At 34.4% G+C, this 17,836-nt stretch overlaps 1 protein-coding gene across 1 annotated transcript in view; it reads left to right on the top strand.

Annotated features, from left to right (window-relative positions):
- The window catches only part of GAS2 (growth arrest specific 2), a 118,348-nt gene that overhangs the window by 3,160 nt on the left and 97,352 nt on the right, over positions 1–17,836 (top strand). The window contains exon 2 of the mRNA XM_036117196.2: positions 7,398–7,519. Coding sequence (XP_035973089.1) covers positions 7,398–7,519 — 122 coding nt within the window. The remainder of the gene's footprint in view (positions 1–7,397; positions 7,520–17,836) is intronic.

Genomic DNA, 17,836 nt, shown 5'->3' with positions numbered 1-17,836 from the left:
AATCCATCTCTTGAGACCTAGTTTGAGATCATCAATATGCATAAACAAGGAGAAAGCAATTTACATAAATGAATAATCTTTCTTTTAAAGAAGAAGAAGAATTTTTTTGATGCTAGTAGTTGGTAACAAAAATGGCTTGTGAATTTTTCTCAGAAAAGGAATCTTCAAGATATAGTAAAGTACAACCTTGCGTTGACTTAAATTCATAAAAGTAGATAGATAATAGCTTTCAAGTGAATATCCTCATGGTAACTTAGAAAGTAGACCAATAACTTGAGATTATTTTAAAGTGGTAAAACATTTGGAGTTAAGAAAATACACTATGTACTAGAATGGTGATAATAAGGAGGGGAGAAAAAATGTATGGTTATGTAAGAAGATATTTTTATTATACATAATAGATATATTTAGAATTCACATATTTTGGAAATGGAACCATTAAAGTAAATTTTAAAATTATTATTGACCATTTTATCACCTCAAATATTTGCAAATTTACATTGTGTAGCTCTCTTTCAAGTCTTATTTTTCATCTATTTGAAAGCTAGAGATGTTTTGAAAATAGTTTCGAAGTTGATACTGTCTCCAGGTAAAGCATCTGCCTTTTTTGGATAGGTAGAAATTTACATACTAAATTAAAGCTTCTAATTAGGTAATGATGTGCACTTACTCGTAGAAAGGCTTTCTGTCTCTTTTTAGTAATACTTGATTGAAATATAACTTTTTTTCCTTTTATGTCTTTCAAAAGGAGTATTAATGTTTTTCTAAATTCATGTATATCTGGCCCTATATATAAAATGTCAACTAGAAGGTGTAGTTTCTTAAAGAACACTCAATATGTATTCAGATTTTTTTTGATAGATAAAAATGTTTGATAGAGAAAAAATTATTTCATTGGTTCATAGACCGGTATTCACATTCATGCCATATATGGAGGTATAATACATAATTTTCAGGTACTATATACTTACTTAATCAGTGACAATAATAAATACCACTTTACATTCTTAGGCATAGAATTAAAGCAACAATGGCAAATTTTTAGATTAAAATTTATATATTAGAATATTAAATGCTAGCTATGTTGTGATAAATTAACTAGTTAAGATGAATAAATAGTTACTTTAGTTGGGATTTGTTTATGAGATAGCATACCAATTTGATTCATGAGAAGATCATCATGTAATGCTTACTGACTACTCACATATCCTTGGAAATATCTACTAATGTTGTTGAAAATAGTCTTTGTAGTCCAAGTATGTTTTCTAATAGCTGGCACCATGGTGCATTTTATGACCAACTTTCAGAAAAGACAGCAAATGAATCCCAAAGATCCCTTTATTCTTCCCTATAAAACATTTCTCTGGCCATTGTCCCCTCCTATACATTAAATGTATACATTTCGTCTTTATTTTTGGTCTTCTGTCTTGTTACTTTTGTTCATGAACTTGCTACTGCCCATTTATTATTTAACTGTGTCCTTAGGACATATTTGAGCACCAGATGATTATACAAATAAATCTTGGGGAGACATTTAATTGTTACTTTGAATAAGCAGCATGTTATTAAATTAACAGTCCCAGATTATAGCATCACCCATCACTCAAATACATGAGGCACGTTCTATGAATTTCATGATTGCTGATGGAGTATCGAAGATTGTTGTTGGCTTCACTTTGAAATGAATACACTAATGTAAATGTTCTCAAATTGTTTATTTCACTTGTCTTTCTTTAATCATTTGAAAATAATGGTCTACCTTTATTTGGTTATTAACACTATATGAACCATATGGCAATATATTTTTGAGAGAAGCTTTTAGTTATTAAGCATCAAAGAAATTGACATTGTTTTTAAAGATTATAGATTTTTAGATTGTAAGTATATATGTATTTGGATATATGCAGGGACTTTGAGTAAATTATAAAATATATTACAAATTTATGTTCAATTGATTTCACTTAAATTTAGAAATGCATCATAATAATTGATACTATGGTGATTTACCCTTTGTCTGACTTTCCCTACATGCACAGAAAAGAAAATCCAGTTGTGATATGCTTAATATGATCAATAAATAATATTTCAAAAATTTCAGTTATTTCTAAAATTAATCATATTTCAGCATTAACAAGTTAAGCACCTATTTATTGGAGTTGCCGCTGTTAAATGCAACTGCTGTCTAATGAGCTTGGAACAGCTTTCCTTTCTTTTTTTTTTCCTAAAGCCCTTTACCAGATCCTTATCCTGCAATGTTCTCATATTCTAGATATAGTCAATAAAAATTCCTTAGGAAAGGTGGTATCTTATGCTAGTTCAAAAGTTTAAAGAATCAAATTCATGTTCACAAATTGACACCTTTCAGAGATGATAATGCCTCATTTTTTTACCCAACGTTTCCAACAGAAACAGCTTTGTCTTTTCTTGATAGAAATGCAGGGTAGATACTTTGAATCAGCAGGGAGCAGGTGTTGATCTAGGGCTTCTGGATATAACGAATCATTTCCTATCTCCCAGCCTTCAAAACACTGAATAATCTGAGTTAAAACAGCAGATGAGTTGCTTTGAGCTCTCCAATTAGAGAAATATACGAGGATTAAGAGGTACACTTGAGTTTGCAGCAGAGTTGGGTCCTGTCTGCATTAGCTTTAGAGATGATACATACACCAGTTTTCTGCAGTGAATCAGGCCACACATCAGAACATCTTGAATGACTTTCTCAGCCATTTCTCAGTCTGCACCGTGCACTGCTCTTCAGTCTTTAGCAACAGTATCTTCAGCCCCAAGTGGCTTTTGTTTGTTGTTGTTGTTTCAGAAAGGCTTTGTTGGAGTTCTACAAAGAAAAAGACAGTAGAATTAGGGAGAATACTTTATTATAGAAAATAGCTATTTGTGTATTCAGCAAATATTTGTTTAAGTAGCCAAGCATAGTGGCTAGGAGCATTAGACTCTAAACCTAGATATCATGGGTTAAAGATCCAGATTCACTGAGTAAACCTAGATATCATGGGTTAAAGATCCAGATTCACTGAGTAAACCTAGATATCATTGGGTAAAGATCCAGATTCACTGAGTAACTTTAAGCAAATTACTTAATCTAATACCTCAGTTTCATCATCTGTAAAATGGATACAATAATAGCACCCACTTCACAGATTGGTGAGGAGATTAAAAACATGAATGCATGTAAAGTGCCTGGCATATAGTTAAGTCTCAAGTGTTAAATATCATTATTAGATGTTATCATATCTTTAGGAACCCGAGTTTAGTACTGCTAACTTACTGGGAGGAAAACTTTTTTTCTCAGCAAAGTAGAAGGTAAAAAGGATTCTTTTTCCAGGTGGCTTCAGTCTAAAACACTACTGATTGATACTTAATCATTATGGAAATTATGGTAAGCACATACTTCTGGGAGGAATGTACTGATGTGTATAAGCATGTGTGCTGATTTAGTTACTTGGCAAAAAATTTCAGGCAGATCTTTATTTCATATTATTATGCCCTAGCATTTTATGAGGAAGTGACTAACCACAATCTTTAACCAAATTCCCTGATCTTTGTCTATTGGCAAGCTGTCAATCATGCTGAATTGGTGGTATGAAGATCAGAGTCCACAATTATGAACTCAAGAAGTAATATCTTTACTAGATAAAATAGACTAGGCTATTTTTTTTTTAAGTAGGCTCCATGCCCAGCGTGGAGCCCAACATAGGGCTTGAACTCACAACCCTGAGATCAGGACCTATGCTGAGATCAAGAGTCAGAGGCTCAACCAACTGAGCCACCCAGACACCCCTAGACTAGGCTATTTTAGATTAACCTTCAAGTCAATACTCTTTACACTCCAGTGTGGGTCAGTCGGTACTCCAAGATGATTTAATTGTATCTATTCATTGCCATATCTTTTCCTAAACATACCAATAACATGGAAGGACAGAGCTGGGGAAGAAGTGATTCTATGATTCTAGAATCCTACTGCATCTAGTATTTATAATCTAATGTCTCAAAAAAGCTACACAATTCTGATTAAAGAAAATCTGGTTTTGCCTAACAGAGGTATTTAGCTTTTTATAATGTTTACTTGAGAAATTGTAATTAGTGCTTCATATAGCTTGTTCTAATGGACTTGTCATGGTTAAACTGAGCTAAATTCATGTGACGATTTTTAAAAAATTTTTGGTAATATTAATGTAAGAGTGAGATAATATATCATTCCATATAAAGATTATATTGATCTCTTACAATTATAAAGTATGTTTAAAATGTGTATTTTATGATTCTTTGGGTGGAAAATATGTTACATATGAAGATTTTAAAAAACTTCTCCATCTTGCATTTTTCCTTCATTTGAGGCAGTATGTTTCAACTATAAAGTACGTAACCGTGTCTGTTTTAGCAAAAAAAAAAAAAAAAATCCAACTTTTGGAGCTATAAAATATACAGAATTGAAAGCTGACACCTAATATATTTTTCATTAGATACAGATGTTTAATGTAAATTCTTTCTTCAAGTATTCATGAAAATCAGAATATCTAAAAATTTTCAGGTATAATGCATAAAAAGTAAAAATCATACCTTTTGGTAAATTGCTAATAACTTTCTTAATGAAAGGCATTTTTCTTTTTATACTTTACAAGTTCTTTTAAATTCATTGTAATCATCTTGTCACTTAACATTATGAATAGAATCTTTAAATTGCCATGGAATGTAATGAAATATGAATACCTAAAGACCTCTTTCAAATGTAGAGAATCTTATAACTAATTTATGAAGGAATCATTCAATAATTTGGAGTAAAATTTATCTTCTTTACCTTGAAATTTAATTGATAATTTTGAAAATATTTCTAATATTTACTTTTCATACTTATTTCCAAAATAACTTTCTTATTAGCAAATGCAGGCCAATATGGTGTATGCATAATACAAATTTTGTTGTGCTCACTTTTTGTATCTTGAGAATATTACTTTCATTCCTGAATTAAGTTGAGCTGCATACAATTTTGAAATAATAGTAGTTTTGTATAGGCTACTTCTGTGGTGAGTAGTTAAAGCTACTGATGTTTTGCCAACTGCAGAAGTCATTATCCTTACTGGGGACTAAAATGCAAAGTATCCAGTAGGGAAAAAAGAACATTTTTAAAAAGGTAATTTTCTTTCCTTCTTTACCTGCCCTTCCCCCAAAACGGTAAAAAAAAAAAAAATTTCAAATGGATGTTTCTTGAAATCCAAATATATTACATATCATGTGTTGAACTTTAAGCCAGTGGTTTATCTGTTGTTCCAGTTGGGTTATATTTAAGTGTTCATGGAATTGAACTGCATACATTTTTTCTTAAGATAAAAGCTAATCCTATGAGAATCTCCATATAAAATTTTAAAGTGTTCCTTTCTTTTTTGCCTTAACTTAACTACTTTTTACAAAAATAATATCCAACATTTTGTCAAAGTTTTCCAGCAGTTTATTTCTTCATTTGTTAATTTACATGTTCACTGAACATATTTTCTAGGTACCTACTATGATAATAACATACTTACATCTGTAGGAACACACACACACACACACACAACATGCCCCAAGAGGTTTGAGGAAGACATGAACTTTACACGAACATATTAGTAAAAATAGAAGAGGTTTGATAAGTTGCCAAAATGAGTGATGCTTTTGAACGCAACCATATAGAAAAGAGATCAGTATGCACTGGGAGAATCTCTTTCTGGATTTCTGATTAAAGGAAAGCTAGGACTTGGTCAGGAGATACAAGGGAAGAGGACATTGTAGCCAGGAGCCATGCCAGGAAGAAAGGCTTCACAGTAGGAATGAGAATGTCTTGCTGGAGGAACTGTGAAGGCAGGGTGCAGACCAAGAATCAAGGAGAGTATAAGGATGTTAGATTAGAAAGGTGGGTTAGAGGCATAAGGGTCAGCCTTTGGATATGTTCAAGTGGATATATTTCATATTTTGGGTGGAAGAGAAGACTAGGGACTATGCAATGAAGAAGAATAATGACCCAGTGAATGTGGTGTTTAGCAATAATAATTTTAGCAATGAGTGTGATATGTATTGGAGAGAGAAGTTGAGGACAGGGAATAGCCACTGTTTTTGTCGCTAGAGGTTTAGGTATCAAATCATGAAAATTTTTATTATGATTATGGTACTGGAAACAGAAGAAAGCATGAATCTACAGGACTTGTGACCAATATGTTATAGGAAATTAAAGCAGGGAAATAAAATATGCTGAAACTTAGAGAATTAGAGCACCAGGAAAAGGAGAGAGCTTTGGGGGAAATGAATTTGAGGAGCATATAAGAAAAAAATTAGTGGGTTTATAAGGCTGAGGGAAAGAAGGAATCAGGAGTGACAGGTAGAGGGTTTCTCATGGGGGGTGATAAAAATGTCCTGAGATTGTTCGTGGTGATGACTGCACAACTCTGAATGTACTAAAAGCCACTGAATTATACACTTAAAATGGGTGAATGGTAAGGCATGTGAATTATATCACAATAAAGCCATTACAAAATTAAAGGAGAAAAAGAAACAAAATATGTTTTGGGAGAATATAAAAAAGAAGACAACCTTTAACTGGTTAAATGTCAGGGATAGACAACTGTTAATAATGTTCATAAGAGCAGTAGTAGAAGCTGAATGGTTTTGAGAAGAGAGAAGAACAGAGACTGAACCTGATAATCCACAGTTCAAAGATGGTGGCAGGAAGACGGAATGGTTAGAGAGGTAGTCTTTCAGAAATTATCACTTGTATTGGTTTTGCCTGCATTATCTTAATCAGGAAAACAAATTCAATAGAACTTAGAAACGTGGTTTATACATTGGTCATGCTAGTACAGTTGCCAATGGTGGTTGATTTTTGATGTAGCATGCCTCTATTTCAAATTAAAGAAAAGAGAGCTTTGGTGTTCTTGTCATCAAAGACATAAGCAAAACACAGAATGACCATTCTGCTTTCTGTCTTTGCCTTGCAGCCCAGAGTAATTGAATGGGCTATTGAGGATGACAACTGAATGAATCTCAGAGGTCAAACTGTACAATCATTGGTAAAACGGTTTGAGTTTCATTGACTGGTTGGTTTTTATTCCTCTTGATTGCCAAGTGGTGGGACTTTCACATAGGATATCATTTTGCCACTTCTAATGTGAAAGAAAATTTTTATGCAGTTGAAATTATGTTATGAAAATATAAAATGTTCGGTTCTTGCCACTAAAGGAAAACATAAAATTCCAAAGAAACAATTCTTTCCTTGAGTTCCCATCCCAGGTATATGTAACTCAGCTGGAATAGAAATTTTGGTGATAAAAACTGTGTCAAATATGTTGGCATGAATGTCACATTTGCATTGGGGAATGATTGTGTTTTTATAATGCTTCTTTTTGTTACTGTAGGGAAGGAGATTACAGCAGAAACTTTTATGGAAAAATTGGATAATGGTGCCTTGCTCTGTCAACTTGCAGAAACTATGCAGGAGAAATTCAAAGAGGGCATGGATGCTAACAAGCCTCCAAAGGTAAAAGACCCCCAGGCAAAAATCATTCAGGGGGTAGATTACATTTATAGTTGCTTATTAACAGAGTTTTAGTATTTTGTTGTCAATGGCTATATTAATATGTCTATTAACAAAACACAGAGGGTGCATTTTAATTAGGCAACATGTTATTTGAACTCTAATTACATAAATTACATAATCCTTTTGGTAAGTCTAATTAACTAGAAGGTTATGGAAATTGATGGTATTAATACAAAACAAAGACTGTGTATAAACTGGTTGAATCTGATGTATTGATTACAAATTTAGCACAGAAATGATTTATGTCATCAGGAGGTGAAAAAAATCTGGGCAAGAAATGTTTACTAAATAGGTCTTTGTTTCCAAATAGATCATTATGGTGGATTATTAGAACAAAATGTCTAGAGTGTATGATATATTTTTTTTAAATAAGTTGTAGCATTGAACTAAGTCACTTCAGACAATTTTTTTTTCTAACTGCTCAGATTTCTACACATATACTTTTTTAAAATTTATTTATTTATTTGAGATATATATATAGAGAGAGAGAGAGCATGCTGTGCACATGCACTTGGGGCTGGGAGGGGGACAGGGGCAGATGGAGAGGGAGAGAGAGAATCTCAGGCAGACTCCCCACTGAGCATGGAGACCAACCTGGGGCTCAATCCCACGACACTGAGATCATGACCTGAGCCAGAATCAAGAGTTGGACACTTCACTGACTGAGCCACGAAGGTGCCCCCACATAATTCTTTTATGATTATTATAAGCACATAATGAGAGTATGGTGCTTGATACTTTTTGAAGGAAACAAAATAGGTGACACTTTTCTTGATTTTTAATAGAGAAGGAAAAAGGTAAAGAAAAAATAAGGTTAAAATAATGTTGAAAACAGCTTTAAATGAAATGAAAATGAAATTGAAATGAATGAAATGAAAATTTTAGGAATGGTTAGATTGGCTGTAACTCTGGAAAAAAAAAATCCAGTAAAACTGATAACTTATGTATAGTTTCTTTATGATTGCCGAACTAAAATTAGAACACATATCAAGCTCCTTAAAATCATGTATTTTTTTTACAGCACTGTACTTACTTTGGGGGTTATATTTCATATCACTCTGTAAAGTACTATATGCTATTATACAAAGTCTCTCCATTTTTTTTTCATCTTAAAAGCAGCTCTGTGAAAGTATTAGTTAATTCAGTGGCTCCCAAACCTTGCTGCACACTGGAATCACTTGAGTATCTTTAAAATTTACTCAGACTGGGCTCCCGTACCTGAACATCCTGATTTAATCTCTATGGGGTGCAGCCTGGGGATTGGGATGTCTCCAAAGCTCTGCAGGTGATTCTAATGTGCAGCAAAATTTGGAAACCACTGTGTTGATATTTTTTTTCTCTTTCGGATAGATGCAGACTAAGTGGTCTGTGTGAGACCCCCTGGCTAGTAAGTGACAGAGCAAGACTTTGATATGGACGTCCTCTTTCTGAGCCTGGTGCACCTCATTTTAGCTCACTGCGGGTAGTATAGACATGAAGAGATTGTGAACATGCTCATGTCACACTTAATGTTAGGACTCTTAGGAAGCCAATAACTCTCTTGCCGTGCTTTCCACTGTAATGAACCTGACCTCTACTTCAGCTTACCAAGGAGAAAACAACGCCTAATAGGAGCACAATTTGTATAGAAGGTTCACTGTGAAATAATTCACAAAGGGGAAAAACTTGCTGGGCCCAGATTCTTTGAAGAGCATTATGTTAATATTGCATTGGTCCTGAAACTTCCGTTTGATTTGCTTATTGTTAGGAAGAGTGACCGTTACTTCAATGTTAGGGTCTTAAATCCTTCGTAAGTAACAAAGAATAAACAACTCTACAAAGGCTAGTGTAAGGTTTTCTGGTTTTGTTTTGCAAGCTTATGCTTTATAAAACAGAAGCAGAGGGGCACCTGGGTGGCTCAATCAGTAAGTGTCTGCCGACGGCTCAGGTCACGATCCCAGGGTCCTGGGATTGAGGCCCAAGTCAGATTCTCTGCTCAGTAGGAAGCCTGCTTCTCCCTCTCCCTCTGCGTGCCCCTCCCCCTGCTTGTGCTCTCTCTCTCTCTGTCAAATAAATAAATAAAATCTTAAAAAACAAAAACAAAAACACAGAAGCTGAGCTCTCCAAATAGAATTGTAATTGTAAGACCATCAAGAGTAAACCAACCCCCAAAGCATTAGCCTATAATTCAAAGGCTTTGGTCTTGAGCACGTTTTACTTGGGTTCCAGTTTTGTTATTTACTAATTAGACATGTCTATCCTTAGTTTCTGTACCCATAAAGTAGGAGTAATAATTATGCATATATACTTTCCAGAAAGCATTGCACAAAAAAGACTCTAGATAAATATTATTTTCCCTTCTGTATGTGAGTTAAGAGATAATGATGAGAATTTTTGATTTGCTAGAAGAAACTAGAAGAAAAAGATAAGTACTTTGTAAATGTTCATAGTTAACATGATACATTAAAATAGGTGTACCTTTGCCCTAAATCTCCATGATAATATGTAATATTGAGAATAGTTATGGATCAAGATTTTGATAGCTGTTTTTCCTTTGAAACATTCATTTCAAATTATATCATTTTTGTAATAAAACTCTGAAACATAAAAAGAAACAAATTAAGTTTTCCTTTCAAAGTGAGTAAAACTGCAGCAAGGTTTTATTAAACTCGAAATACTTCCTTGACCCTAAGCCATTTGTTTAATTAAATATAAAGTTCAAATTTATTCTGATTATGATAAATATATTTTAGTATAAAAACTCAACTGTGGTAATTGAACAAGTGTAGATTTAAAAATACTCTTTATGACCTCACTTTCAGTGCTCAAAAAATCAAATTTAATCTGAGTTAGAAATTGACACAATTACTCTTGACTGAATTACCTTCTGTGTCCTTGGCAGAATTTGTATATTTCACAACTTACTTCCAACAATATGCAATTTAAATCAAAATAGCATGTGTCTTACTATATGAAAAAAATGCAAAGAAGGCTAGTTTTTCTTTTTTACATTTTATGAGAAATTTTTCAATAGATGAGGAGCCAAATGGCTAATATTTCATAGCTATTATGGGTCATAAGTATAATTTTGTCAATCCATCCAAGTTTGACACGAGCATTTTCATAAGTCCAATATACTTTTATTTTCAATCCATATTTTGTCTAAAACAGACATTATATGAAATTGTACAGCCTTTTGCTGTTATTAAATCTAACTTTACACAAGAATAAATTTGCTAAAACCCAGGTAGTTAGGTGTACGTTGAATATTTCCCATAGAAAAAAAGGAGGCTTTCAAATTGTGTATAAATAACCTGTAAGCTACAGTATTGTCTGCTTGCGTGTGTAATTATTTTCCACCTTGGCATTTTAAAATCTAGGAACAATAGTGGAAAAGACAGAGAAGTTGGTCAATACCTTTGATGAATTAGTGAAACTGTTACAGTTAGGGAGATGTTAAAACAGGATTACTTTTAAGAGAATCAACCACAAACTGGATCCCACCTAAAGTCATGCCACAGGAAGCCCTTTGTAATTTTCTCCTAGCACTTAAATCTCACATGCTCATTCTCTAACAATATTTTACTTTTCCTGATTGATCTTTAATTTGGGGATTTTATAGCTGTATAAACACATTTGAGCAAGGAAGTTATGTTTGGTATGTATGAAGTATGTCCATGTTAAGAGTGACTTAAACACTCCTAATATTTGCAAGTATATTTAATAAATATATTAGACAGTTTACAAATTTAATATTTTAGTTATAAATCCATGAGTCATATCCTATTATGGCTTGATAAAATACTGTGAATGAAAATAAATGCTATCCGATGATTCTTTCTAGGCTTCCCAATAGATCAATAGAAATAGCCTCTCTATGTTTGTTAGCTATCAGTAGTTAATCCTAGGCTTTGTATTTTCCCACTTTGTATGGAAACATTGCAGAAATTTCAAGGAATTAGGCAATAGTTAGGTAGACGCTTTTGAGACTAGTGTGCTGCAGTTTAATGTATAATCTGATTTTGGTTAGTTTATATGTACCATAATATGATTAATTCACTCTAACTACAAATGTTAATATTCCTGGAGCTCAGGACCTTAAAAGGCAAAAATCTAACCAAAACTAATCTTTTCAATACCTATTGGGATGGGAAAACTAAAACAAGCGATAAATCCAAGGTCAGATTTTATGCTTTTGGACCCTTAGTTATCTGACTCAAAGTTGGCATCTCCAATCAAGAAAGAATAATTGTTTCATTGATGTATGAACTTTCACTTCCTGGTCCAGATAGAATTCAACTGTTATTGTATATTTACTCTGTTCTTTTTCTACCAGTCATGACTTGCTGATTTGTGTACAAGATTCTCTCATCGACTGGGGCATCAACATGGTGCATGACATTCAAAGGGTTCAACCTCTCTTTTTCTCCTAACATTCCTTTCTGTTTGTCTCATTTATCTTGAGAGTCCCTGCCCCAGACATCAGAGTTTCCCTGGGTTCAGAGCTTCCTTTGACTTCAAAGAGCCCTGGGTGGTTAGATCAGTTTTGAAGCACATGAAGGGAAAAGACAAAAAAGAAGTTCTGTTACCTAGTAGAATGCTACATTATGCTCCAAGGAAGGAACTGAACATTCACCATCTAAATGTAGAATCCAGTCCTTGTTTGGGGGAAAGAACATCCTAGTCAGATAGAATGTCCATAGTACATTTGCCCATCAAGAATATCTAGTTATTTGAGCTGCAAGATAACACTGCTTCAGGATGTTTTACCATCCAGGAATTAAATAAAACATAGAGATTAGAGGTTTTTCCCTCAAAAATCAATAGCACGTTTTGTTTAGAGAACATCTTATCAAGATTGATTTCAGAGAAATCCAGAAATGTGTGTTTACTGCTGATACCTCTGACAGAACAAGAAAGTATGGTAGAAGTGATAAAAAGGTTTTTCTTGAAAAGAAAATCTCAGCTGTGATTAATCTGGAGTTATCTGTATCTGGCTATGCAACTAAAATAACTGTGTATTCCTTAAGAAATTCATGATTTTTAAATGCAAATATAATGCTAGGACTAAGCCAACAGAGTGAGTCATGATAAATGGAGGGAATACAGGTATAATGATGTGGAAATAAATGATTTTTTATGGGTTATTTTGCTGCCTGGACTGAGAGGAAAAGAAAAAAAAAGAAAAGTTAGTAATAAAGCCCAGTTCCTCAGGATTTAAAAAAAATACATATATCTTCAAGTTTTAAATATATAAAAGTAAATTATTTCCCAATATAAAATTAATTCCCCTGTCACCATTTCTCTAAGTTCTTGACCACTGGGAAAATCTTTCATCTTTTTGTCAGAAACAATGAAATCTCTTGCTGAGTTTTTTTTCTCATGGGGAGTGTTTGTCTTCTAGTCCATCTTATAGAGTTACGCCTAAATGAAGTTTTAATACATAGCAATAAATGTTGATGTATCATATAGAATTATATGAAAAGGAGCTTGACTTTTTTTCCCCACCCATAGTCAACTAGTCATAAAAGACTTGATACAAGTCTTGATCTGGGTTGCTCTATGTGTGGGCTAAGGAAAACAAAAGCAGCAGGATGAAAAAGTAACCATAATAGGGAGTGAATGATGGACTTAAGGAATTTACCTGGATCTTAAGGCCTAATTGAACTAGTGCCAGATGTGACGGAATATCTTAGGTGATAGAATATTGCTGAGCACAACTAAAAACGTGGCCAAGTTGATCATCTGGCACTAAGTTCATAATGAACATTTCAAGTTCTATGGTCCCTCGTGTCCCAAGATGGAGATTCAGTTTCCATCAGACAATAATAGCAAGCTAGGAACATTTGCATGGTGTCCTTTACAAAGAAGGCAGTGTTCCTACATGGCCCCTACTACTGGACCCAGAAACTTCATTTAGTTGACAAAACCCCCATTCTGGGTTGTCATGTGATTTATCTTCTACCCTCTGGAGTGCATGTCTGTTATGAAGCCGTCTGGTGTGCCTACTTTTCCTGCTCTGTAATATCAAGTCAGCAAAATACCACGATCTGACAGAAGAGTGTGTTGTGTGATGTTGACATGTTCCTATAGGTTATGCCACAGAGCCTGAGCTGATGTATAGGATAGTAAAACACTTCGGTTATTTTTGTCAGGTGTATACAAACAGCTTTTGGAATTTTCTATTTATCAGGATTAAGAAAATTGTATTTTCCAGACCAACAGATGCATGCTAAGTACTAGGATGTTTTCTTTTATCCTTTTTGAAAGGTTTTATTTATTTATTTTGAGAGAGAGCGTGTGTATACACAGGGGGAGGGGTAGAGGCAGAGGCAGAGGGAGAAAGAGGATCTCAAGTAGACTACACGCTGAGCACGGAGCCTGACGTGGGGCTTGATCTCACAACCCTGAGATCATGACCTGAGCCTAAATCAAGAGTCAGACGCGTAACCCACTGAGCCATCCAGGCACCCCTAGGATATTTTCTAATATATATTCTTCAGTGGAAACACCACATCTAGAACAGCAACTCTGATTGAAACTGTTACTTCATTATTTTTCCCTGCTGTTGCCCACATCTCATCCATCTTTTATATTGGCTTGAGTTGAATGGAGATGTGATAGAAATCACTTTCTTTGCAATGTTCAGGTCATTGAGAGTGCATGAATCTCTGATTTTTTCTGAGTTGTGATATTTTATCCCCTATGTTCGGGAATAAAAATTATGACAGTTGCTGAGATTACTCTTGCCAATTACTCATTCAGGGAAAAATATAAAAATAACTTCTATATGTACAAAGGAACAATAGTCATAACTTAGGCTTAGGTCAAAAATCCATCTGTCACTTGATCTCCATAAGGCACTTCCCTTTCCCTAATGCGTAGCAAACTATTCAGGTCCCTTTAACGATTAGAAGGAAGCTTTACAGGCAAGGCTTGAGATCATTACTCCTTTCATTAAGTGGGCCTTGGGTCTATAAATTGGCTCTAGTCTAAGAACAGGGTCATCAGAAAGATTCTCTCATTTTGCTGCCATTGCTGTTTCTGTTATACAAATCAAGAACTTAGGAAGTTGCCTTTCAATTTACAGCTAAAGGCCCCATGATTAATAAACCATAGTCAGATCTCCCGTGGGGCAGATTATTCTAAGAGATTTGATTAGCCTACTTTGTATTCTGGCAACCATTCCACCTTGCCTATGACAGTTAAGTGTCACTACGTATTCCTGCCACCCTGAGAATCCCCATTCACATTAACAAGAGAAAACTCCTGTCTCCAGCATCCTCTTTCTGGATCGAAAATCACACTAGGAAATTCTGGAACTTTCCTCACCAGCCTGTTCTTCATACATTAGTAAAAAATAGAGCCTCTCTGGGCCCCACTGAGTGACCCGGGAAAAAGTAGGCTTAGGTGAGGTGCACATTATCGGTTGCATGCAACATTTCTTTTCCAAGGTTTGAATTCCTTCCTCTATATTTTACCAAGTGGTTTCTAGCCTTTTAGTGGCATTTAGGGTGTGCTAGCTTTGCATTTTCGTTTGTGTTAGCGAATCCAGCAGACTATTAACAGGATCATCTGTAGCTATCCATGCTAGCACACGGAATTCTAGTTAGTGCAGTTAAAGTACATTAATTCTGCCAAATCTAAAATTGCATCCTGCTCTCCTCAAAGTAACACCCTCAAAGTCTATTATACAGATAGAGAAAAACCCTGCCATAACATACTTAGTGGCACTCAAGATTTTAAATGTATGTTGAGACTATGTAACCAGTCAGCCGGGAATTCCTGTATTGGCTAAGAGTTATACTGTGAGATGGATCTAAATCCAACCTGATCCAGGCTGCAATATTTTGATACCTGGTGGAGATCATCAGCTCTGACTATGGCTAGCTGAGATTTTAAGGACAGAGCAATGGTTCCAGGAATGTCCAGGTTAATTGATACTCCTTTCTTAGCCTGGTCCAGGAGAATACCAGGGGTAGAGGAATCTACCATGTACCTTCCCTACTTCCTGAGAGGGAGTGCCAGCCTATCCTCCCCCCTTCATGTCTCTGCCCCTCCCCCAAGATAAAAATTTAGCTCTTTCCCATTTGGAAACAAACTGGTCAGGGGACAGGAATTCAGCCAAGAAGAGGAGCCAATACCAAATGCAAATCATATTATTTGAATTCTTTATATCACAACTATTCTGTGGAACATTCTTCTGCATCCAAAAGCTCACATGTAAAAGAAACCTGATTGATTTCTCTAACTAGGACAACAGAATTTTTGTAGATTTTAAAATTCATGGTATTTATCAATAATGAGTTATAAAGCTGAAAGAGATTATTCTAAACTATTAAAAAGATTTGTTTGGCTTAATCATGCTTAAAAGAAAGATTGGGTTATCTTTCTATTCTCCCTATGAAAATATTTCTAAATTATTGTTTATGAAGAGGCAACCAGAAAGTATAGAGCCAAAATCTATAAGGAAAAGCAAAATAGTGTTCTGTCAGGCAGTTAATTAATTAAAATATTATGTTCTTTTTGTGCATTTTGATGGTTCTAGTGTTTATCATCTTTTAAAAGCTATTTATTTGTTGTGCCTTCTTTTATTATCTTAAATAAATACCTGATTCCATATCTGATTTCATATTCATAATCCTGTATTCTTTTTCATAAAAATGATGCCAAAATACTGTAAGCTTAAAAGCCCACAAAAACAGTTTATTCTCAAAAAAGAGAATGCTAGTTTTCCATTCCAGTTTTGTTCTAGTATCAGCCTCAACACCAATTCCAAATATCTCATATTTTTCTGAACTTCACTCTCTGATGCTAAAGAAATAAAAACCAATAGCTTTGGAGGACCTAGGATTTATACCAAATCCCAAGGTTATAGAACATAGATACTTAGGCAGTCACTTCAGAGTACCACTGTCAGATTTAATCATTTTAAACACTTTTAGAGGGCTCAGCTAAGCAGAGTGGTTAATCGTGTGGACTCAATAGCCACACTTCCTGGGTTTAAATCATGACTCCACTGTTAATTAGCTTGGGAAATTACTTAATTTCTCTGTGCCTTAATTTCCTCATTTGTAACCTGTAGCTAATAATAGTACCTAACTTATCAGTTGTTATGGTGGCTAAATTTAATCTACATAAGCACTGAGTAATACCTAGTACATGTGGGTGCTCATTAACATGAAGCTATTAAATCCATTTATCATCTCTCTCAAGTTTCAAATTTTAGCAAGAGGGAATATGGTTAGTGTGATTAACAGCCAATTCTGTGGCCAGGTCATGGCCTCACCTTGATTGACATGTTCTCAGGCTGAATAAAATGAGAGAGGGATCATTTCCTAAAAAAAAGGAAGAGGATCTTGGAAGAGTAGAGATGTTTTTAATGATCATACTGTGTAGGTAGTAATAGCCTCCATATTTATGGTTTCTCCATCCATCAGAACACCTGGACCATATTGTTATACTTGGTTGTTTGCTTGCTTTTATCCCTTTACTAGACTCTAAGATCTTCGAGAACATGGTTAATATGTTATTTGTATATAAGTCTATCATAAAATCTGGTGTATGGGTGCTCAGTAGATATGTTTTTGGATGAATGAATGAATGAATGGCCCAGTGTAGATATTTACTTGCAGATCCAGAATGCTGTTTTTAGTGAATTTTAGCAATTCTTGATTTGGAATCATGAAGACTTTTATTCTCATCAAGTTTGAAAATTCTCCCTCTGCTGGTTTTTCTTAACTCAAAAGTCTTTAATGTTCAGAATTGTAAGGAACAAAGCTGACTTTTAGGTAATGGGGAAAACAGAGAACTGGAGAATTTTGGGGTGGTTCAGGGAAAGAAAAAGGTTCTGAGGACATTAGAAGTGCTGATAAGAGATTGGCAAAGTAATAGACCACGGAAGTCTAATTTAGTAAGAGAATTCTGGAGATTGGTCATTTAGTTCATTGCAAATGTTATTATATAGTCACATGGTATATTATTATTTGAGTTCAGAGTGTTATCTAAAGGTAAAAATGATGACAGAAATGAGCATATTAATATCCAAATGTTTTACTCCATTTGAGGATTATTTTTCAGGACCTGTTTATAGTGTTTACCATGGTTCCAATAAAATAAGGATCAGATGAGTGATAACTAGTGGTTTTATGAATTTCTTCATCATGGATAATTAAGAAAAAGAATAATTGTAGGCCCTTTCATGGAATAAGTTCCCAAGAGATATTTTTGACCTGAAATGAGGTATTACTACAGTAATTAAGGGTTCTGTCTTTCAAT

The sequence above is a fragment of the Halichoerus grypus genome, chromosome 11, assembly GCF_964656455.1.
Source record: "Halichoerus grypus chromosome 11, mHalGry1.hap1.1, whole genome shotgun sequence".
Taxonomy (NCBI): domain Eukaryota; kingdom Metazoa; phylum Chordata; class Mammalia; order Carnivora; family Phocidae; genus Halichoerus; species Halichoerus grypus.
Note: the sequence above shows the minus strand (reverse complement) of the source record. Positions and strands in the feature narration are given on the sequence as shown.